This window comes from Lithobates pipiens, unplaced genomic scaffold (assembly GCF_037356315.1).
Source record: "Lithobates pipiens isolate NorthernLeopardFrog02 unplaced genomic scaffold, aLitPip1_a1.2 Scaffold_13, whole genome shotgun sequence".
NCBI lineage: Eukaryota > Metazoa > Chordata > Amphibia > Anura > Ranidae > Lithobates > Lithobates pipiens.
Genome location: NW_027507718.1, coordinates 188,630,560 through 188,655,514, shown reverse-complemented (window position 1 = coordinate 188,655,514; position 24,955 = coordinate 188,630,560). Strand labels below are relative to the sequence as shown.

Here is a 24,955-nt window from a genome sequence, read left to right as displayed (position 1 = left end):
TTGAAGCAAAGCAATTCGCTATGACCAGATTCTGTGGATGTCAGAATGGGTTCCGTTTCTTGGGTCACAGGGCCTGAGCAAGGTAAGGAACCATCAGCCAGGTGAATTTGAAGATATTGTCTCTTGAAGTGGAATGTGCAGGCTCCCAGCTGAAACTCCTCTTCCGCCACCTATAATGAAACCGGGAGGGCAAGGTGAGATTGGGTGGAACCCGAGACTTGACAATTTACAGAAAATCAAGGTTGGCAATTACTAGGTCTCACAGGGCAGCTATGTAGAAAGTGGCTCGCTTCCCCACAGTACAGGCGTCAAGCCAAACTTTGCCCCACAGTACAGGCAAAGGTTGGCTTGACTCCGACGGAGTCTCTCATCAGGGGTGAGCGGAGATCGGACTAGACCTAGCTACATGGGTTTGCTGTCAGTGGAAGGAGCGGAGACCGGAGCAGGGTACAGGAGGCCCTCGAGGTGACATCCAGGTCGGTCTTGGTGTCTGGAGATGTTCGGAGCAATGTTCCTGTAGAAGTCTGTCAAGTTTGGTAGCCAACTTGATCAGATCTTCCAAGGACATGGGGGTATCTACCTGGGCAACTCGTCCTTTAAAGTCTCAGAAACACCCAGGCGATATTGGTACTTAAGAGTGGCCTCGTTCCAATTGGTGTCCCCAGACCATTTTTAAAATTCCACAGTGTAATCCTCCACCGATCTCTTCCCCTGGGTCAGGGAGTGCAGGATGGATTGGGCTGTGGTGGTGTGTTGGGGATCGTCGTATAACAGGGCCATAGCTTCAAAGAAGGTCTCTACTGAATCAAGAAGGGGACTCTTCTGTTCCAAGAGGTTATGGGCCCAAGACTGTGGTTTGTCAGATAAATTCTGAAACCTACTTTCACCGAGTCGGAGTGGAAAGTCTTGGGTTGGAGGGCCAGATAAGAAGGCATGCATTTTGGAATGCCCTAAACTTCTTGCCAGAAAAGCGCTCCAGATTGGGGACCCTGGGTTCTGGGAAGGGTCATGACTACTGCAGATGCGGGGCTGCCTTGAGCTTGTGACTGGCTGCAGCGGATGCAGGATCCGGAGGACTTGGAGAGGTAGCCAGGTGCTGTAGGTGGCCCTCAATCTGGAAGTAGCCATCTTGAAGTCACTGCACAGCTTGGGTAAGGGCTGCAACCTGCTGGTAGAGGGCCTCGAGGGGTGAGCCAGATGTCGGCCTCTGACATGGCTGATTTGTAATCTCAGGTACTCACCAGGGCCGAGTTGCTGAGAGGGGCTTTCCTTGCAACTGGGTGCACAGTAACCCTGAGAGTGGAACATCGGGTACTGGGCACGGGTTGCCAGCAGGTGAAGTAAGCTGAAGGTCTTCTGGAAGAAGAGGTACCCGTGAAGGATGGACTTGACTCTTGTTTGGAGAAAGTTCGGCTGGGGCTCCAACACCTGAAGCTGAGAGTGGAGCTTGGAACAGGTGAAGGCCAGGGGTCAAGCACAAGGAAGTCCAGACAGATTTGGAGTCTTGAGAGCAAGCCAGGGTCATACACAGAAGTCAAGCAGCAGATCGGGTGTAAAACACAAGGAGCAGGCTGAGACAAGGAGGAGGCCGAGGATCAAACACTGGTATCCAGATAAAATAGAGGAAATGGAGGCCCTCATACACCAAACTGCGGAAAACCCAACTAAATTCCACAAAATATGGTCTAAGTGGAAACAATTCAAAGAGACCTCAGATTACATAAACCTTACGTGCCCACCAGCATAGGTATCCAGGAGTCAGTCTTTAAAATACATTGACAACTGCATAATTTGACCAGCCAAAGCGTTAACAAACCTGCAAAATTACTTGACCCCACACGGGCTCTCCCATTGTGGCCTAAATGGGATAAGTGTGCCCAACACAATACTTATTCAACTAACCAAATTACTGGTTACCACCCAGATAGGCTACCCATTTCACGAATATCATAGCCATTTTAAGATCTGGTGCTCCTTTCTCGAGACGCAGTGTGACCCCATTTGGGGCATCCGGAGAACTGAGCAACATGCTTGGGCAATCATATGATCCACCCCGTTAAAGGCCATACTACTAAACTCGCTTCCTATCCTTCACAAACTAAGCCAAGACATAAACAACATGAAAGTGAACTGGGTGTTTTCAATGCTCTCAAGAAGGAATTCTATTTGTCAACACTAGTGGAAAAGATGATGTATACAACACTAACCAATTCAGAACTGTACGTGTACCTAACCTATTACTGCCCTTCTCTGTATTATTGACTGTACACTGTTCATTTAATGTCAATACTATTGCTGTACTGTAATATTGGCTTTTCAATAAAATGTTTCAAACAAAAAAAAAACAAAAAAAAACAAACAAAAAAACAAACACAGGTATCCAGCAGAAAGAGGTCCGAGGGGCAAGCCAAGGGTCAAATGTAGGAGAGGTCCAAGAGTAGTCAGGTCAGTCCAGGTCACAACGGGTAGGCACAGGAAACAGACAAGGCACGGGAACACTGGAGCTGAAAAGACAAACCAGCAATGACACAGAACACAAGGCTGCCTTTTATAGGCCTGTCAGGGGGAATTGCCTTGTGCGCCCACCATTGCGCCGCATCGCGCACATGCATGCGCCAACCCGCAATATTGTGTGTGCGCGAACCCGCTAATTCACGCACCTGTATGCACAAATCCTTCACAACGCGCACCCGTGTGCACCGTTCTACCCCACGGGCACACAGGGAAGTGCAGACGCTGACAGGCCTGTAACCTGCTAGTCCTCCGACACACATTGATCGGCAACAGTGATTCTTCCCGGGACCAGAGGCCCTAGGTCGACTGTATCCCCAGCACTCCACCCCATCTGGTCAGGCTGGCGTCTGTTGTAATCACCGTCCAATGGATAGGAAGGAAGATCTCCTGGACCGAAGGGCCAGAAACCTCAGCCAACAGAGTAGAGAATCCCTGACTGTCTCACCCGAATCTGATCCAGGGATAACAGAGATTTGTCCCAATTGGACAGGATCTCCTTCTGCAAGACTCGGGTGTGAAATTGGGCATACGGTACCGCCTCGAAGGAGGCTACCATGAGGCCCAGAACTCGCATGCAGAAGCGCAGCGACTACCACCTGCGGTTCATCAATAACTTCACCGCGGCTCGAGAGTTTCCAGCTTGTCGGAAGGGAGAAACACTCTCGCTTCCACAGAGTCCAGCACCAAGCCCAGGTACTCCAGGCGTTGAGTTGGCATGAGCGCCGCCTTTTTAGGTTCAGCACCCAACCAAACTCCCGCAGACTTTGCATGATGGCCACATCCTCCTTTAATTCTGAGAGGGAAGATGCTCTCAGAAGGTCGTCGGCTAGGTAACCCACGATTGCGATCCCATGTTGCCTTAACAGAACCAGAATTGGATCTAACATTTTGGTAAAGACTCGGGGTGCGGACGCCAGGCCAAAAGGAAGAGCGACTAATTGGTAGTGCTCTTCCCCAACTGCAAATCGCAGGAACCTCCGATGCCTGAGGCATATGGGTATATGCAAGTACGCGTCCTGGATATCCAGAGATGCCAGGAAGTCCCCCTGATGAAGTGCAGCGACCACGGAGCGAACTGATTCCATCTGGAACCTTTGTACTTTCACAAAGCAGTTGAGGGCTTTTAGGTCCAGGATTGGACGTACCCATTTCTTTTTTGGGGACTACAGATTGGAATAGAATACCTGAAACCTTTCCAGCTTGGAAACAGGCACTATCACCCTGCCTATGAGCAGGTCCTTTACTGCCCCTAACAGGGCTTCCCAGTGAGCCAGGAGTAAAGGTATGGTGGAGGGAAAAAATCTGTTTGGTGGACAAGAAAAACTCTTGTAGCCCAATGAAACCAGTTCGCAGACCCATTGGTCAGACAGCAGTGAGGACCACCAAGCTGCAAACTCCCGAAGGTGACCCCCCACCAGTGTGAGGACCCCCAGGGCAAACCTTCATACGGCAGTATTTTTGCTCGCAGGCTTGTTGGGCTTGCGAAACCAGGGACACTTTTGTCCATCAGCAGACGCCATATCGGACTAGGAGAGCTTACCTGTCGCCCCGGTCGGGCGAAAAAGCAGTTTGAGCGGGAAAGGAGGGCCCTTGCTTACGGCGTGGCTTCTTACCCTTCCTGGACTGTGGGAGTAATGCGCTCTTCCCACCTGTAACATTCTTAATAATGTCGTCCAGCGAAGCTCCAAATAGCCTCTCACCAAGGAAGGGCAAATCCGCCAGAGCTTTTTTAGATGCTTGGTCCGCAGACCAGCATTTAAGCCAAATTAGGTGCCGTCGCGCCACTGCTGATACCGATGCTCTAGAGAGCAGGGGGACTGTATCCAGGGCCGCATTACAGACATACTTAAGGCTGTGCACCAACTGGTCTGCTAGTTCTGTGCAGACTGGGGAAGACTGTTGCTTCGCCAATTCACGGTGCAATAACTCTGCCCACTCAGTAAGCGCCTGTGACACCAAGGCTGTGGCCAGTACTTTATTCACTGGATACTGGGGGGGTCAAAGACCAGAGGAGCCATCCATTTTTTAAGGAGGCTCTCCTCAAAGGGGTAATGCACCGCCATTCTCTTGGGACTGAAAAGGCCTGTTGCGTGCTTCACCATTCCCTGTAGATGAACTTATCAGTCAAATACAGAGGTGTACGGGTCGGTTTACAGGACCCAAAAGGGGCCAACACCTCAGCAGAAGATCCTACTGCATCCTGTATTTTCAGGGTATCCCGCACAGCGGTGATAAGTGCTCCAACTAGTGCTTTTTCCTGCACTGACCCGGAATCATACTCACTGTCCGAATGGTCCTGGTCTGCATCCTCTGACACGTCAGAACAGAGCTTTCCCCAGAGGACGGGGGGGGGGCAAGGGACTTTTTTTTACCCCCCCTTGCACCCACACACCGCCTCCACCCTGGCCTCCACCCTGGCAACGAATGTTTCCAGGACCGCAGACAATGTGTCCATAGGCACTGCATTATTTGCAGATGAGCCGGTTGCAATTACAGGGATATCTGGGGAAGAAGCGTTGGCTCCCGACGTCATGCTGACCCACCTCGTCTGCCACACTTGTGGACTTAGGACAAGGTACACAATCCCACCCTCCTAGCTGCTCATAGACTGAGGGCCCCATCGCAGAACTCGCCACCCTGCCAGAGTGCTGCCGCTGACCGCTGTGTCTAGTCACAGGTGCCCAGAGAGAAAAAAACACGCCGTTCTGAGGTAAAATGACCCAGCACTGGAGGTAAAAATGCACTGAGGCTAAAAGAAAATGGCCACCAGCCATTCTTGTATAGAAAAACTCCAGGAAAATGGCTGCCGGACCTCTAGAAGATGGCTGACAGTGATGCTCTGCAAAAAAAACTACAGGAAAATGGCTGCGGCTGCCGGACAATAGCGGCAGCACATTGAGGTGCTTCTTTACACTACCACCTCACAGCAGAGGGGGAGGAGGGAAAACAGGGATAGGGAGAGAGGAAAGGGAGAGCGAGAGACCCCCCAATAGACCTCCCAGGAAATGCCCAGCTGCTCTATCCTGCCGAGGCACGGAGAGCTGTACTTACCCATCCGATCCCATCCGAGTACTTACCCATCCCATCCGATCAGTACGGGGTGGCTGCTGGCCATGACACACTGACACAGACAGTAGCCCGATCATATGTGTTCCCTGGAGCATATAGCTCACCGGCTGTCCCTGGAGCAGAAAGGGCATGTCGTGGCTGACCCAGCGTATAGCTAGGGCCTGTTCACACTCGATGGCCAGGCTGGGGAGACTACAAGGATCTACATTATCCAGCCTGTCACCCAGCCAGGCTGTTGATAGACGATCACAGGCTCAAAATCTTGTGGAAAAATCCAAAAATCCCCAGGACCAATGGTCCCTTCAGGGAGCCTAGGTCCTTCTCCTTCACTAGGCAAAAAAAAAAAACTGAGATGCAGGAAGCAGGCCCCCCCGAGCGGAGCTATGCAGTTCTGCTGTTTTTAGCTGTATTACATGTTCTGCTCAGTCCTCGCCTGAAGGTGGTGTGATAACCCTATGGTCAAGATTTAAAGGAGCTGTATCCGTCAATGAACAAAAAAGAAAGTTTGTTTAAAGCTTTGCAAATTTATTAAAAGTAAAAAACAGGAAAAAATAAATAAATCACATGTACATAAGTATTCACAGCGTTTGCCATAACACTCATAAAATTGAAATCCGGTGCATCCTGTTTCCACCGATCATCCTTGAGATGTTTCTACAACTTGATTGGAGTCCGCCTTTTGTAAATTCAGTTGGACACAAATTTGGAAAGGCACACACCTGTCTATATAATGTCCCACAGTTAACAGTGCGTGTCAGAGCAAAAACCAAAGCCATGAAGTCCAAGGAATTGCCTGTAAGACCTCTGTGACAGTATTGTATCGAGGCCCAGATCTGGGGAAGGGTACAGAAAAATTTCTGCAGCATTGACGGTCCCAAGGAGCATCGTGGCCACCATCATCCATAAATGGAAGAAATTTGGAACCACCAGGACTCTTCCTAGAGTGGGTCGCTCGGCCAAACTGAGCGATTGGGGACGAAGGGCCTCAGTCAGGGATGTGACCAAGAACCCAATGGTCACTCTGTGAGCATTCCAAGGTTTCTTTGTGGAGAGAGGAGAACTTTCCAGAAGAACAATCATCTCTGCAGCACTCCAACAATAAGGCCTGTGTGGTAGAGTGGCCAGACGGAAACCACTCCTCAGTAAAAGGCACATGACAGCCTGCCTGGAGTTTGCCAAAAGACACCTGAAGGACTCACAGACCACGAGAAACAAAATGTTCTGGTTTGATGAAACAAAGATTTAACTGTTTGGCCTGAATGGCAAGCATCGTGTCTGGAGGAAACCAGGCACCGCTCATCATCTGGCCAATACCACCCCCTACAGTGAAGCATGGTAATGGCAGTATAATGCTGTAGGGTAGTTCTTCAGTGGCAGGAACTATGAGAATAGTCGGAATCAAGGGAAAGATGAATGCAGCAATGTACAGAGACATTCTTGATGTAAACCTGCTCCAAAGCATGCTTGACCTCAGACTGGGGCAAAGGTTCATCTTCCAACAGGACAACGACCCTAAGCACACAGCCAAGATAAAGTAGTGGCTACGGGACAACTCTGCATGTGAAAACGCACCAGTGTGAACCAGGGCTTAAGGACATTCAATTTGATGTCAAATTGTCAGCAATTGCACTGCCCTAATCAGTGAAACGCTGCATTTGCGGCGCCACACCGATTTCAAAAAGTAGTTTCTGTACTACTTTTTTTGCGATTTCAGGGTGCGATTTCCATTGACATCTGTGCAGAAACCCGCACAGATGTCTGTGAAATCTAGGCCGAAATCGGAACTGACACGTGAGAGTGAAATTGTGCAAGTTCAGCTGAACTCGAACGGTTTCATTCCCGCAGCTCAGTGTGAACCTGAGCTCAGTGGTCCAGCCAGAGCCCAGACTTGAACCCGATTGAACATTACTTGGATGATCTGAAAATGGCTGTGCACTGATGTTCCCCATTCAACCTGATTGAGCTTGAGCAGTCCTGCAAAAAAGAATGGGAGAAATGGACCAAAAATAGGTGTGCCAAACTTGTAGCCATCATACTCAAAAAGACTTGAGGCTGTAATTGTCATTATGGGGTATTGTTTGTAGAATTTTTAGGAAAATAATGAGGCTGTAACATAACAAAATGTGGAAAAAGTGGAGCACTGTGAATATTTTCCGGATGCGCTGTATGTTCACATAACCTCATAATGTTTCTATTTATATGTTCACGATAGAGGCTAGGTTCACCTGTATAAAAAAAAAAAACTTTTTGCAGGAAAAATACAAAAACAAATTGTGCATTTCTTTTTATAACAGGAGCCTGCAGAGCACCGCAATCAGTGGATCGTGGGTGCAATCAATGTCAGGCTCATTGATCCCTATCTGGGATATCTATTGATCCCTAACCGCTACACGGTTAAAAAAAATTCCTACCATTTTACCTAATGCTGAGTTTATAGAGATGAGCACTAAGCTGCAGCCAATCCAAAAACACAAAAATCACTGCTATCATTAGGATGGGGTCAGACCCACATCTGGCCATGCCTTCCTGAATTTTGGCTCTGAGACCTAAAAGGTTGAGGAGTAGTGCAATTTCTATTCCGAATCATGAACATCTCTGTGAAATACATCGGTGGAGAGGGTAGTGGAGTGGGTGCATTAGAGTGGTGGCTGTGAGGAATGCAAGTATCATGACAGATACTTACAATCTGCCTGTCTTTCTTTTTGCCACTGCTAAATGTAGTAGTGAGTATGGATGAGCAAGCCTCGCTATACCATGGAATCTCTCCATTCTCCGTGGTGCTGACGACAGATAGCGTGTATATACTATTGCTGTAGCCATCGCAATTACAGTTGTCATAATGCAGGCCACCATTTCCAGATGCCCAAACAAAAATGGAACCAAGTCCACCACGTCCCTAAAAACAAAAGAAAACACTGAGAAGGCAAGTGATGAAGAAAGCAAGGCAGCTTTATGGTGCAAAGAGACATGCAGTTAAAAGGTTCAACATAAACAAGCTGTACTTACTGTAATTATGTTTGAAATGAGGCACGTGATTTACAAGCATTGTCAAGGTTTTTCCACTCAAAATAGAATTATGGCCTTACAAAAATAAAAAATAAAATACTGCAACACTTACTTTTAAGTGCAGGTGAAGTCCTCCTCATTCAGCTCACTGTGATGGTGTGGGATGATGCAGCACTGCTCCTGAATTCAGAGCAGGTGCAGGGCAGGTGTCAGAAAGGCACTAGTCATAGTACAGATGAAGCCTCAACACATATACAGTTAAGCAGGTGTTCAGTTGCCCGTTTATAACTGTTCACAATTGCACTCACGCGGGGCGCTAATATTGGTGCCAGTTCTGTCTGATCTACAGCTATTACCTGTGCTCCTGTATCCGTTCCTGTGCTGACTTCTGTTAATTACCTGGCTTGCCCTGACCTTGCTTGAACGCTACGTGCCCTGACCTTGGCCTATCTCTGGATTTGCTCTGCCATCTGCCTGATTCTGCATTGCTGACTTCTGCACATTTCCTGACCATTCTCTGCCTGCCGTATATGCCTGTATCTGACTGTCTTTCGCCGATCTAGCTCGTCTGACCATGCATCCAGTTATTCACCCGCTCTGCATGCTACTTGGTTCCTGCACCTGCCATCTGCCTATCCAGTCTGGAGTCTGCTGTCTCTGCTGCCACCTGCCGTTCCAGCGATCTGATCAGTCTCCTGCGACACACACCTGCCGCCCACTGCCTCAGCTGATGGACATCTCACAGGCACCTATAGTCTCATAGTTTCATAGTTAGTAAGGTTGAATAAAGACACCAGTCCATCTAGTTCAACCTGAGTGTCTACAATTGTCCCCATCCCTGTACTTTACACACTCACATGGGTCCCTACCCACAATCAAAGGTCCCCATTTATACACTAGGGCCAATTTTGGACAGACGCCAATTAACCTACCTGCATGTCTTTGGTTTGTGGGAGGAAACCGGAGTACCCGGAGGAAACCCACGCAGGCACAGGGAGAACATGCAAACTCCAGGCAGGCAGTGTCGTGGTTGGGATTCGAACCAGCGACCCTTCTTACTGCTAGGTGAGAGTGCTAGCCACTACACCACTGTGCCGCCACTATACCTCGCCACACCTCAACATTATATACTATGGTTATGGCAGCAGCTAGCTGCCATAACCATGGTATATTTTTACACAGTGGGCGATCCTCTTTCACCTAAAAGTGGTCCTAGTGGGGGATTCACCACAGAATCACTTATGGGCAGCGGGAGAGGTGCCCCCCTCTTCCTGCCGCTTCCCAGAGAGATCAGCAGCGGAAATGATCTGCGATCGTTGGATTAGAGCGAGAGCAATAATTCTAGCACAGATCTCCTCTGTTAACTTTAAAGCGATAAACTGTAAAAAAAAAAAAAAAAAAAAAAAAGAAGAAAAGAAAGTGTCGCCTCTGGAGATTTTTAATTACCGTAGTTTGTCGCCATTCCACGAGCGTGCGCAATTTGAAAGAATGACATATTCGGTATCAATAATTGGGCTAAATTTACGTGTTTTTTTTTTTAATTCAAAAAAGTATTTTTTCCATGCTCGGATGAGGGTCTGGTATGGATTCTGGGAGCTCCCCACTTGGCTAACACCACGGCATTTTTTTTTTCTTTTTTGCCAGCAATTTTTTATTTTTTTTATATTCGGCTGTCTACGGGGAAACATGCTGACAGTCGATGTTACCGGTTGTTAAAGACATGGCGGCCGGCTTCCCGGCCCCCTCCTTAGCAATCAGCTATATACAGTGTGTTTAAAGAGGGGGAAAAAGAAAAAACTTAAAATGCATGAAAAAATGCATTTAAAAATGCAAAATACACTGCAAAATGTGCCTGAAAAACGCATCAAGCGCAGCCGCATAGATGTGAACATAGAAATAGAAGTGATTTCCTCACCAAAAATTACATTTTTGTTGCAGGGGATGCCTGATATCCGACTTGTATCTTCATACAGACTTCTGGGAAAATCAGTAAGCCAATCACACAAGCAGGTAACATTACTGGGGGCGATCAGTATACAGGTGTACAGAACACCTCCAGGTAGCCATATTGCATTTTACAGAAATGCAGATTGAAAAGGAAAGGTAATTTTTAATAACATTCAATTACAAAATTACTTGAGTTGCAATTGTATATGCTAGTGATGGCTAATCTTGACACCCCAGATGTTTTGGAACTACATTTTCCATGAAGCTCAACTACACTGCAGAGTGCATGAGCATCATGGGAAATGTAGTTCTAAAACATCTGGGGTGCCAAGGTTCTCCATCACTATGCTATATTTGTTTTGACATTTTTTTCCCCATGAAAGTGATTTACCATTTAAGTACACCCTAGCGAGCCTTAAAAGCATTTATATGAACATGTAGGTAGGAAATAAACAAAATAAATAGCTGGTCAAAATCTGTATTTTGTTGAGTGGTTTATTTACAGATCTACAACATTGCCTGCGATTATATAAGGTATGTGAAACTACTAGCATTGCACATGTAATTGTGGTTAACCTTTGTGAAACTCCCTTTGTTCAAATACAGCTACAGAGTCCCCAAGAAGAGATGTCCCTCTGGGAAAAGTTTTAGACTACTAGTGGATAGTATCTTAGACAGCACTAGAAAAAAATTTATACTCCTGAGAAATGCATCAAGTTTCTTCATCTCTACAAATCCTATTAGGTGTAAACATTTAAGACAAATGAGGTCTGTTGAAGGTCTATCTGTGTACTGTTTATACAACTGGAAGGTCAAAGGGGTTGTAAAGGTTAGTTTAACCAGTTAACAACCGGCCCATAGCCGAGTGACGGCTACAGGGCGGTTGCTTAACTATGGGAAGCCGTCATATGACGTCCTCCTAGAATATCCGCTCTCACGCGCCCCCTGGGGCACGCACTCGAGAGCATCCGTGTGGAACCGGCGCATCATGGATCACAGTAAATGGCCGCTCATCATGGCCGTTTACCACGTGATCGCTCAGTGAAATGACAGAGCGATCACAAACAAACCAGCGTCACCATCGGTACAGCGGAGGGGGACAGATCGGTGTCAGCATCGCTGTGAGCTGGATCTGCAGTGCCCACAGTGCTGCTCACCGACAATTAATCCCTCAATTCCCTGACAATACCCTGCCATACCCTCCCAATACTCTGCCATAAATTGCCATACCCAGCAATACTCGGTGATACCCTGCAATACCCAGCCATACCCAATGATACTCTGCAATACCCAGCCACTCTTGGTGGTACCCCTGCAATACCCGGCCATGCTCAGCCATGCTTGGCTGTACTCAGCCTCTGTATGTGACCAGGCTGTGGAAGTCTCACACATGTGATATCGCAGTACTCAGGAGGAGAATCTATTTTGGGGTGTCATTTTTGGTATGTACATGCTATGTGATAGAAATATTGTATAAATGGACAACTGTGTTAAAAAAAAAAAAAAAATGCATTTTAACCACTTCCTACCCGCCGGCCGTCATATGACATCCTTGACTTTGTGCGGGGATATCTGAATGATGGGTGCAGCTACAGGCATCATTCAGATATCGTATTTTTCAGCCGGCGATTCCCTACACCATAAGAATGATCATTGCGGCTGTTCCACTGCTTGATTGTTCTTACAGGAGGCGACAGATGACATCCCCCCCTCCCCCGCCGCCCTCTGGTGCTTCTAACGACTCGCCAATATGATCAAAGCCAGAATCTTTTTTTTTTTAGGTTTTATTTCAGGCTTCCCAGCCTAGAGGTGAGATGTGGGGTCTTATTGACCCCATATCTCACTGTAAAGAGGACCTGTCATGCCATATTCCTATTACAAGGGATGTTTACATTCCTTGTAATAGGAATAAAAGTGAACAAAAAAAATATTTTTAGGGTAAAAAGTGTCAAACTAAAATAAAGTAAAATGAACAATAAAAAAAATAAAATAAAAATTTAAAGCATCCCTGTCCCCATGTGCTCGCATGCAGAAGCGAACGCATACGCAAGTCCCACCCACATATGAAAATGGTGTTCAAACCACACATGTGAGGTATCGCTGCGAACGTTAGAGCGAGAGCAATAATTTTGGCCCTAGACCTCCTCTGCAACTCAAAACATGTAACCAGTAAAAAAAAAAGTTAAAACATCGCCTATGGGGATTTTTAAGTAGCGACGTTTGGCGCCATTCCACGAGCGTGTACAATTTTGAAGGGTGACATGTTGGGTATCTATTTACTCGGCGTAACTTCATCTTTCACATTATGTAAAAACATTGGGCTTTCTCTGTTTTTCTCTCCCATCCCTACCGTCCTGCTTTTCCACTCCCTTTGTTCCCTTTTCCTTTACCCGACTCCTTTCCTTTACCCGACTCGCCCCCTGCCCTAGGCCGGCCCATCTAGATACTTTGAATATCCTACTTTTCATAACTCATCAGTTGCGCCACACGGCTGGGCCTAGCTGGTTGTGGGACGGTTCTCCGTGACAGGTATCAGTGAGTCTACTACAGTATAGTCCTGGTGACTCAACTGGCGGTAGGAGGTTGCTAGGATAACGGTCGGATGGTTCCCCCCGGGGCGGTGCACTGCTAGCCATAATACATAGTCATAACCACTTATGCATATTACTGGGTGCACAACCCCGGGATTTGGTATCTGCTGTTTGACATTTGATGATGCTGTTATTACGCCACACTGTATCCACTTCCTGTCTTAATTACTGTCAGTTTTCTTTATGGTATGTGAAATTGTTTCATTTTGGAAAATAAATAAAGGAATTACAAAAAAAAAAAAAAAAAAAACATTGGGCTAACTGTTTTTTTTTTTTTTAAGCACAAAACTTTTTTTCTCCAAAAAAAAAAAAACACGTTCGAAAAATTGCTGCGCAAATACCGTGCCAGATAAAAAGTTGCAACGACCACCATTGTATTCTCTAGGGTCTTTGCTAAAAAAAACATAATGTTTTGGGGTTCTATGTAATTTTCTAGCAAATAAATGATGATTTTTACATGTAGGAGAGAAATGTCAGAATTGGCCTGGGTGCTCCAGGACGCCTGATGGCGCTCCCTGCATGTTGGGCCTCTGTATGTGGCCAGGTTGTGTAAAAGTCTCACACATGTGGCATCGCCGTACTCGGGAGTAATAGCAGAATGTGTTTTAGGGTGTAATTTGTGGTATGCATATGCTGTGTGAGAAATAAACTGATAATATGACAATTTTGTGAAGAAAAAAAAATCTTGATTTTGCAAAGAATTGTGGGAAAAAATGACAACTTCAAAAAAACTCATCATGCCTCTTACTAAACACCTTGGAATGTCTTCTTGCCAAAAAGGGGTCATTTGGGGGGTATTGTACTTTTCTGACATGTTAGGGTCTCAAGAAATGAGATAGGGCATCAGTACTTCAGGTGCGATCAATTTTCAGATATTGGCACCATAGCTTGTGGACTCTATAACTTTCACAAAGACCAAATAATATCCACCAATTTGTACTTATTTTTACCAAAGATATGTAGTAGTATAAATTTTGGCCAAAATTTATGAAGAAAAAAATTACTAATCTGCAAAATTTTATAACAGAAACGAAGAAAAATCTTTTTTTTTTTTTTTTTTTTTTTTTTTTTTACAGAATTTTCAGTCTTTTTTCTTTTATAGCGCAAAAAATAAAAAACCCAGCGGTGATTAAATACCACCAAAAGAAAGCTCTATTTGTGTGAAAAAAGGACAAAAATTTAATGCGGGTACATTATTGCATGACTGAGTAATTGTCATTCAAAATGTGAGAGCACCGAAAGCTGAAAATTGGTCTGGTTATTAAGGGTGTTTAAGTGCCCAGTGGTCAATAACACTCCCCCCAGCAACACTCCTGGTTCCTCCCTGCATTAAGTGCCGCCTCGGAGACCCGCATTTCAAGGGGGCACCCATGCGGGTGCTCTCCCGAGTTCTGCCGCTGACACAGACTGCAGAATTCGACCCCGCCTCCTGGCTCCCGTGTCGCTGGATTTGATTGACAGCAGCAGGAGCCAATAGTTGCTGCTGCTATCAATCTGTCCAATGAGGCTGTGCTCATCCTCGTCCATGGAACGATCAGGTTCAGGCAAGTAAAAGGGGGGATGCTGCACTACAGAAGGTTTTTCATAGAATGCATGCATGCATGTCGCACTGTAAATTGCACCAAAGTAGCACAGGAACCTTTTCCAAACCAGCAGTGCTGAGTTGCGCTGAAAACAATATGATTTCCCTAGTAATGCAATTTTGTGCAACTCAAGTCGAGTCAGAAATTGCAATAGTGTGAACAAGCACTCAATATTTTTAGGCCTCGTGCACATTAGAGAACCTAAAAACATCAGAACTGCTACCATTTTTGAGCGTTACTCACTCCGCCCCCCCCCCCCAAAAAAACACTCCCTTCAGCTCCTTATTTTCACTCCCAAACGACCACAGTGCATTGTAAAACAAAATGATAAAAAAATAAAAAAAATAAAAAAATAAAAAAAACAAGTATATATAGATCTAAGTCCACCCAGTTGTGCAACAATACCGAATGAATATTTGCCATTCTCACACTGACCCTCCTCCCAGTCAATCAGGAAGCGGGTCCTGAGACCCTTTACCTGATTGGCTGAAAAGGGCAGGCGATCCTATTGGACGCCTAGGAGGAGGGAGGGAGGAGACGCACAGCGGAAGCCACCATAATTCAGGAGGAGGAGACATGATAGAAGCCGCCGCAAAATAAAAATAAATACAAATTTAAAAAAAACACACACACACACACACACACACACACACACCAGTCGCAACTGCTCTGTACCTAAACACCCCTCCAAATAAACTCCTAAAAATGTCTATAGTGTGTATGGACACATAGGTTAATAGAGTGGAATTTACAGGCAGAAAAAAAAAAAAAAAGCTCAAGCACCTGTAAAAGCAGCTTTTTGAGCTGCAGTGTGCCTTAGGGCTCATGTACACTGCAGTTTGGAAAAAAATTAAATATACTTTTAGAGGTGTTTGAGCTTTTATTTCTCTGGTTTCAACAAGAATAAAAGATAAAATCACCTTTAAGAAAAACATTTTTGATATGAAATAAAATATGGAACAAATGTTATTGTATGTTTATGATTGCTATACATTCCCTTATATTTCTTGTTACCATCAAAGTCCAAAATGGGTTATAGGCTCCTCTAGTATTTTTAAAGCATGTTGCCAATGGCACCACCACCCACCTAATTGTACATAGTGCCATGCCCCAGGTGACAAATGTGTCTGGTGGAGTCCATGTCCATGAGGTACTATGCACGCCAACCCTGTATATTGGTCGATCGACTTTTAGGATGTCTTGGATCTATTAATGTTCGTTTCATACCCGATTTCTGTGTTTTGCACCGATTTCTTTCAATAAGCTGTCAAGCAGTTTTACACTATGTAGCTGTTTTAGCTTTCCCTCATGGGCCCTACTATGGAGTAAACTTTACCATCAGCCATGACAGTACCACCACCTGCAATATAATTGGGGAAGCGGATTCAATCTTCTATTCTTCTACATCACATCTGTCTAGACTCTTATAATCTTGAGTCTAGACCTTTGGTAAGGAGGCATTTCATATCAATATCGGTGGAGGTGCACTTGGGTGATCAAAACGCATATCAATTATACTCACTGTTACTGGATGTTCATCAAGGTATTCACCGGCATTGTTCAAAACAGCACCAGTTCACACTTTATGGACCCTTGTTTATTATCTATGTTTATCACGATTGGTCCGGTTGTGTTGCCAGAAACTTGCACTTTTTTTATTTAGTCTGTATACCTGTGCAATAATTCTTTTGTTTAAATTGTACAGTAGTAGCAATGTGAAAATTTCCTTGGATCTTTTATATGCATTAACCAGATTGTTTCATATTTTGGATGGATTTCTGCTGATCCGGAGCTGTGCTATATATTTTGTGAAGTTTGGGGATACTAGCTCCGCGGGATTAAGTGCATAAACCGTTGTCAGGTGAAACCAAAATATATTTATTTATGAATAAATCAAAATAAAGCTTTTCTCCAGCATAAAAAAACATAAATTAAAGTCCGCTTGTCTTCGGCACAAAATAATACAAAAAGAAAAGCACCTACAGTTCTGTAGAAAGGTCTTCACCAAAAAGAGTCCTTGCAGAGATCTTTTTTGCAGCCTCCAAAACAGCAAACAGCAAATATAACAACACAGCCAGACAGCTCCTCAGACAGGTGTTCATCTCCTTCTCCTCACCACCACCTCTCTGTCCACTTCCTGTCTTATGGGCTGTCTGTCTTCCTGGAGGCCGTTAACCCCCTGTGGGCCAAATCCCTGTGGTCAGGGAGGGAGGCTCTTTCCCACCCAAATGTCACTTTAGAGCCTCCCAAATTCCGGGTCCCAACTATCTCTCTTAAAAATATAGAGAGGACCGCGAATCAGTCTTCTCCCGAAAACTATACCCGGAATCCATCACCAATTTTTGGGTGACCCCCTGAGGCCTACCATGATTCCCTTAAAGGGACCACATCCCGAATATAGGCGCCACATAGTACCCGTCCAGGACCCAACCTTGGCGTCCTGTACAATATATTATATATACATACATGCATAATATATATATATATATATATATATATATATATATATATATATATATATATATACACACACATATACACATACACATACACACACACACACACATACATACACAGTACAGACCAAAAGTTTGGACACACCTTCTCATTCAAAGAGTTTTCTTTATTTTCATGACTATGAAAATTGTAGATTCACACTGAAGGCATCAAAACTATGAATTAACACATGTCCAATTATATACTGAACAAAAAAGTGTGAAACAACTGAAAATTTGTCTTATATTCTAAGTTCTTCAAAGTAGCCACCCTTTGCTTTGATTACTGCTCCGCACACTCTTGGCATTCTGTTGATGAGCTTCAAGAGGCAGTCACCCGAAATGGTTTTCACTTCACAGGTATGCCCTGTCAGATTTAATAAGTGGGATTTCAAGCCTTATAAATGGGGTTGGGACCATCAGTTGTGTTGTGCAGGAGGTGGATACAGTACACAGCTGATAGTCCTACTGAATAGACTGTTAGACTTTGTATTATGGCAAGAAAAAAGCAGCTAAGAAAAATGAGTGACCATCATTACTTTAAGAAATGAAGGTCAGTCAGTCCGAACAATTGGGAAAACTTTGAAAGTGTCCCCAAGTGCAGTGGCAAAAACCATCAAGCACTACAAAGAAACTGGCTCACATGACGACCACCCCAGGAAAGGAAGACCAAGAGTCACCTCTGCTGCGGACGATAAGTTCAACCGAGTCACCAGCCTCAGAAATCGCAGGTTAACAGCAGCTCAGATTAGAGAACAGGTCAATGCCACACAGAGTTCTAGCAGCAGACACATCTCTAGAACAACTGTTAAGAGGAGACCTTCATAGTAAAATAGCTGCTAGGAAACCACTGCTGAGGACAGGCAACAACAGAAGAGACTTGTTTGGGCTAAAGAACACAAGGAATGGACATTAGACCAGTGGAAATCTGTGCTTTGGTCTGATGAGTACAAGTTTGAGATCTTTGGTTCCAACCACCGTGTCTTTGTGCGACGCAGAAGAGGTGAACGGATGGACTCTACATGCCTGGTTCCCACCGTGAAGCATGGAGGAGGTGTGATGGTGTTGGGGTGCTTTGCTGGTGACACTGTTGGGGATTTATTCAAAATTGAAGGCATACTGAACCAGCATGGCTACCACAGCATCTTGCAGCGGCATGCTATTCCATCCAGTTTGCGTTTAGTTGGACCATCATTTATTTTTCAAATAGGACAATAAGCCCAAACACACCTCCAGGCTGTGTAAGGGCTATTTGACCAAGAAGGAGAGTGATGGGGTGCTGCGCCAGAGGACCTGGCCTCCACAGTCACCGGACTTGAACCCAATCGAGATGGTTTGGGGTGTGCTGGACAGCAGAGTGAAGGCAAAAGGGCCAACGAGTGCTAAGCATCTCTGGGAACTCCTTCAAGACTGTTGGAAAACCATTTCAGGTGACTACCTCTTGAAGCTCATCAACAGAATGCCAAGAGTGTGCGGAGCAGTAATCAAAGAAAAAGGTGACTACTTTGAAGAACCTAGAATATAAGACATATTTTCAGTTGTTTCACACTTTTTTGTTCAGTATATAATTGGACATGTGTTAATTCATAGTTTTGATGCCTTCAGTGTGAATCTACAATTTTCATAGTCATGAAAATAAAGAAAACTCTTTGAATGAGAAGGTGTGTCCAAACTTTTGGTCTGTACTGTATATATATATATATATATATATATATATATATATATATATATATATATATATATATATATATACACACACATACATACATATATATACACACACACACACACACACACACACACACACACACACACTACACTGGATTGTATATTAAAACCATTGTAAAAAGACATTATAAAAGTAAAAAATGTATTGTGCTATGCATGAGTAGTTGCAATATTGGTATTTTCAATTACATATATCAAACCACAAAAACATTGCAATATAGGCAGTGTAAAATGATAGAGTCTTTGCAAAGAACAGCATCCAATCACCAGGCTTGAGCACTGTCAAATGACTGGGGAAGTGATCTGACTGCACTCCTAGGTAGCCAAGACAGCCTATTTTAGTGGTGGACGTGGAGTACCAAGAAGCTGTGGGGAGTGCAGATAAGGTCAGCAGGATGGCCAGATAATTTTATGCAGTGCTAGTTATCGTAAGACATCTAAAATCCTTAACATCTCTCCAAGAAGGTCCCGCATAATTTTAAATTATAACTAAAAAGGTAAAAAACTTTGCTTTTAGTTTTGAATAGAGTCAAGAGATTAAAAAAACACCTGTCTTCAAGTGTTTATTGTAGTCTGTGCTCTTGTTAGAGAGATTCACCCTATTTTTTCTGTTTACCATCATCACCAAAAGTAAAATAAAATTCCCAAATATTGAGTTGTCCTCAGAACAGAAATTGAGGGGAAATATTCAGTGTGGGGACACGCTAGTTGTGGTAACAACCAGGGATTCCCTCATTTCAGAGGGATTTTCTCTCACTTCCCGTTTTGGCTATGGAACAGGCACTGAAGGGGAATCTCCCCAATGGGACACAGATGGCAACTCCCCCCTCCTTTAGTCTATCCAAATACTCTTACTTAATGTAAAACTAAAGGATAAACAATTTTTATTTTAGGCCGTGGTCACAAAAAATAAGTACATTTTTAAAAAGGCAAAACATTTCAGAGAATTTGTCCTAGAAGAGGTACTGCAGACTTTTAATCTGAAAAAAAGTAATATATTCATTTTTTGTTCTGATGTATTGACTGTTCTGATGAGGAAAATGTGACATAAAATGAACTCATGCAACCAAGTTAGTTAATGCTACTAATATAAGAGACAGAAAGCAACTGAACAATGAATAAGAGTATTTCATTCAGAACTCACAAGTGCTATTCCCCTATAAAAGGCTTCCATGGCCAAAATGCCTGGTCCATCAACAGTCATTCCATCATCCTCTGGTCCCCAGCTTGCACTGTAGATGTGAATGTGTTGTGGATACAGACTCAGAGACCGAGCTTCAATAATATCAGTGATCAAGCCATCAAGCATCCGGATGCCTAGGGAATAAATCAATTTAGAATGAAAGTAATGATATGTAACCATATATCTTTGTATAATAAAGCATTTTACCATGCATTACCTCCTATTCTTGCGTTATATGCAATCCCTGTACCACAGACGTCATTATTTGCTACTGCAGCCACTTCACCAGCACAACGTGTTCCATGGCTAGGAAGTACGTAAAAATGGTAAGAAAAGAGCCACGTTGATAAATGTCAGGTACACAGGTTAAAAAATAAATAGATCTTTTACATACAGTATATATTAGTTATAGAAGTGATGATGAACCTAATACACTTTTTGGCCAACTGGAAGAGGCACAATAGACAGTAGGCAGATTTTACATTGCACCGCAAAATGCAGAGCGCGGTGTACAGATTGCAACCATCTGGGACATATGTTGAATTGTACTGCATAGTATACAGATTGCAAACTTCTGGAATGTGTCACTTTTTTTTTATTTTATTTTTTTTATAAATGTTATATTTACCTGATCTATGCTGCACACAGATTTTTTTTTTTTACCTTCATGCATGAAAAAACCCTTGTGCCTTTACAACCACTTTAACGGTGTGAATTGGTCTTTCATAGTTTTTAAGTTACTTAATAAAGTGCGTTCACTATGTAAAATTAATGTTATATTAATGTTAGATTAGTAAAGTTAAAGATGGAAATAATTCTATCATAGAAAAAAGGTATTCCTGCGCCAAAATAGAAAAAGTTATTGGTGGAATGGGGTACTGCTGCACTCACTGGAGGGAAATGTCTGAATCCGAAAAGAGATTGGTACAAGGATAGTGGTGCGCTGTACTAGAGGATATGTAAATTTACAATAGCTGTGTATTGTGTAAACATGTAGAGATAGAATCCTAGTAAAACCAACGAGGGTGGCCAAAGTGAGTATAGTAAATGATTAAAAGTGTATATACAGGTAAGTGGATGGCGGCTAGTAGTACATCAGATATATGACAGAAGTAAAATGTAATAGCGTAATAATCGTATAGTCTCTTGGATCAGTGATTTGGCATAGACATCAATACACACAAGTAAAAATAATTCATAAAAAATGGTGATATTATATGGAGATAATAAAAGGTGCAAAAATGAATATTTAAAATTAAATTAAAATACGTGAAGAGTAATACAATTTGTTGAAAAATAAACGACAAAGTGCAGTAGTGCTGAGGGCTGAATCCAAGTGAAAAAAGCACAATTTGAACAATCGTCTAGATCAGTGATGGCAAACCTTGGCACTCCAGCTGTTTTGGAACTACATTTCTCATGATGCTCATGCACTCTACAGTTGTAGCCGAGCATCATGGGAAATGTAGTTCCAAAACATCTGGGGTGCCAAGGTTCGCATCACTGGTCTAGATCGACGGAAGGATATTTATATCAAATGTCCATATAAAAGGTGCATATAGTGAAGTAAAGTGCTAACTATACAAAATCGCATAAGGTGCAAACGAGCCGTGTAGCGACAATATCATAAGTCGCATAAAACATAAATGAACTTAAAATCAAAAAATCGCATGAGATAAAACAAACTACAGGTGTAAATAAAGTGCTAGGTGTTCTTCAATGTAATGGGTGGTGGTTAGGGTGATCCAACGAAGTTCAGCGGGGTGACGTAATTTTCGTGTGATCCTAGATGGTCAATTTATGGATGTCCCCTTACCTTACTGCTGTAAGGTTACAGCATATATTGAGGGTATCTTTAGCCTCTAGGAACACCTAAAGATACACTCAATATATGCTGTAACCTTACAGCAGTAAGGTAAGGGGACATCCATAAATTGACCATCTAGGATTACACGGAAAATTACGTCACCCCACTGAACTCTGTTGGATCACCCTAACCACCACCCATTACATTGAAGAACTAGCACTTTATTTACACCTGTAGTTTGTTTTATCTCATGCGATTTTAAGTTTATTTATGCTTTATGCGACTTATATTGTCGCTACACGGCTCGTTTGCGCCTTATGCGATTTTGTATAGTTAGCACTTTACTTCACTATATGAACCTTTATATGGACATTTGATATAAATATCCTTTCGTCGATCTAGACGATTGTTCAAATTGTGCTTTTTTCACTTGGATTCAGCCCTCAGCACTACTGCACTTTGTCGTTTATTTTTCAACAAATTGTATTACTCTTCACGTATTTTAATTTAATTTTAAATATTCATTTTTGCACCTTTTATTATCTCCATATAATATCACCATTTTTTATGAATTATTTTTACTTGTGTGTATTGATGTGTATGCCAAATCACTGATCCAAGAGACTATACGATTATTACGCTATTACATTTTACTTCTGTCATATATCTGATGTACTACTAGCCGCCATCCACTTACCTGTATATACACTTTTAATCATTTACTATACTCACTTTGGCCACCCTCGTTGCTTTTACTAGGATTCTATCTCTACATGTTTACACAATACACAACTATTGTAAATTTACATATCCTCTAGTACAGCGCATCACTATTCTTGTACCAATAATTCAATCATGTGCAAGTAAAAATTATATTTTTTTACTATTCCTTGCACATGAATGAACATTTAACCACTTAAGCCCCGGACCAATTGTCAGCCTAAGGACCAGAGGTCTTTTTACAATTTCGCACTGCACTGCTTTAACTGGTAATTGTGCGGTCATGCAATGTTGTACCGAAACGAAATTTGCGTCCGTTTCTTCCCACAAATAGAGCTTTCTTTTGATGGTATTTGATTGCCTCTGCGATTTTTTTTTTTTTTTTACGATATAAAAGGGAAAAGACTGAAATTTAAAAAGAAAAAAAAAAAAGATATTTTCTACTTTTTGTTATAAGAAAAATCGAATAAACAAAATTTTAGTCATACATTTAGGCCAAAATTTATTCAGCCACATGTCTTTAGTAAAAAAAAAGTCAATAAGCGTATATTTATTGGTTTGCGCAAAAGTTATAGCGTCTCCAAACTAGAGTACATTTTCTGGAATTTACACAGCTTTCAATTTATGACTGCCTATCTCATATCTTGAGGTGCTAAAATGGCAGGGCATTACAACCCCCCCCCCCCAAATTACCCCATTTTGGAAAGTAGACACCCCAAGGAAATTGCTGAGGGGCATGTTGAGCCCATTGAATATTTGTTTTTTTTGTCCCAAGTGATTGAATATTGACACAAAAAAAATAAAAAAGTAGTTTACAAAAAGTTGTCACTAAATGATATATTGCTCACACATGCCATAGTTATATGTGGAATTCCACCCCAAAATATATTCTGCTGCTTCTCCTGAGTACGGGGACACCACATATGTGGAACTTTTTGGGAGCCTATCCGCGTACGGCACCCCGAAAACCAATCACTGCCTTCAGGATTTCTAAGGGTGCAAATTTTTGATTTCACTCCTCACTACCTATCACAGTTTCGAAGGCCATAAAATGCCAAAATAGCACAAACCCCCCCCCCCCCAAATGACCCCATTTTCGAAAGTAGACACCCCAAGCTATTTACCGAGAGGCATGTTGAGTCCATGAAATATTTTATATTTTGCCACAAGTTGCAGGAATATTACAATTTTTTTTTGCACAAAGTTGTCACTAAATGATATATTGCTCACACATGCTATGGGCATAAGTGAAATTACACCCCAAAATAAATTCTGCTGCTTCTCCCGAGTATGGGGATACCACATGTGGGGGACTTTTTGGGAGCCTAGCCACGTACAGGACCCCGAAAACCAAGCACTGCCTTCAGGATTTAAATATAAAACGCTACCAAAAAAAACTGTTAGCGATCGCAAGGATCAGGCTTGACTCTGCAAACGCTGCAGTTATGCGTTTAGTGTTTTGTAAGTGACAGTGATCGATCGATACTGCACTTGGGTGGACTGGGCGGAGGGGCAAAACGCAGGTGCTAGCAGGTATCTGGGCTGCTCCCGCTAACAAAAAGTTTTTTTGGAATCCTAAACTGCTGGGGACGCTAGTATAGATCTGATCAGATACTATACCACTACGGGAGGTGTATGCTTTGCGCGTGGGTGTTAGCGGTACTGGCACTAACCTAGCGCTGCCTGGGGCGACGCAGACCCTGACCATAAAACCTAATTGATATCACCCGCCGGGTGATCAGGGGGTTAAACCTTTATTGGGTAATAAATGGTGGGTGCCCTGATGCTATAAAAAGCAAACTAACTAACCAGAGTCACCCGTAACACTTATACGGGGATCACTGGTGAAAGGGGGCAATCAGGGGGTTAAAATCTTTATTAGGTAGTATATGGGGGTACCCAATGCTATAAAAACCTGGCGGCGAACATAAAAAATAACTAGCTACCTAGCGGCACCAGTGACACTAATGCAGCGATCAGAAAAAACGATCGCTTAGTAACACTGGCAAAAGGGGGTGAAAGGGTTACCTGGGGGCAATCAGGGGGTTAAAACCTTTATTAGGTAGTATATGGGGGTCCCGGACGCTATATAAAAACCTGACGGGGAACCTAAATAACTAACTGGCTATCCAGCATCACCAGTGACACTTATACTGTGATCGCTGGTGAAAGGGTTAACTCTAGGGGCAATCAGAGGGTTAAAACCTTTATTGTGTAGTATATGGGGGTATCTAAAGCTATAAAAACCTGGCGGTGAATCTAAAAAAATAACTAGCTACCTAGCGGAACCAGTGACACTAATGCAGGGGCAA

At 43.4% G+C, this 24,955-nt stretch overlaps 1 protein-coding gene across 1 annotated transcript in view; it reads right to left on the bottom strand.

Moving 5' to 3' along the window:
- The window catches only part of PCSK4 (proprotein convertase subtilisin/kexin type 4), a 206,463-nt gene that overhangs the window by 71,075 nt on the left and 110,433 nt on the right, over nucleotides 1-24,955 (bottom strand). Inside the window, exons 6-8 of the mRNA XM_077476003.1 lie at nucleotides 20,334-20,422; nucleotides 20,078-20,250; nucleotides 8,267-8,479 (exon numbers count right to left, since the gene is read on the bottom strand). Coding sequence (XP_077332129.1) covers nucleotides 8,267-8,479; nucleotides 20,078-20,250; nucleotides 20,334-20,422 — 475 coding nt within the window. The remainder of the gene's footprint in view (nucleotides 1-8,266; nucleotides 8,480-20,077; nucleotides 20,251-20,333; nucleotides 20,423-24,955) is intronic.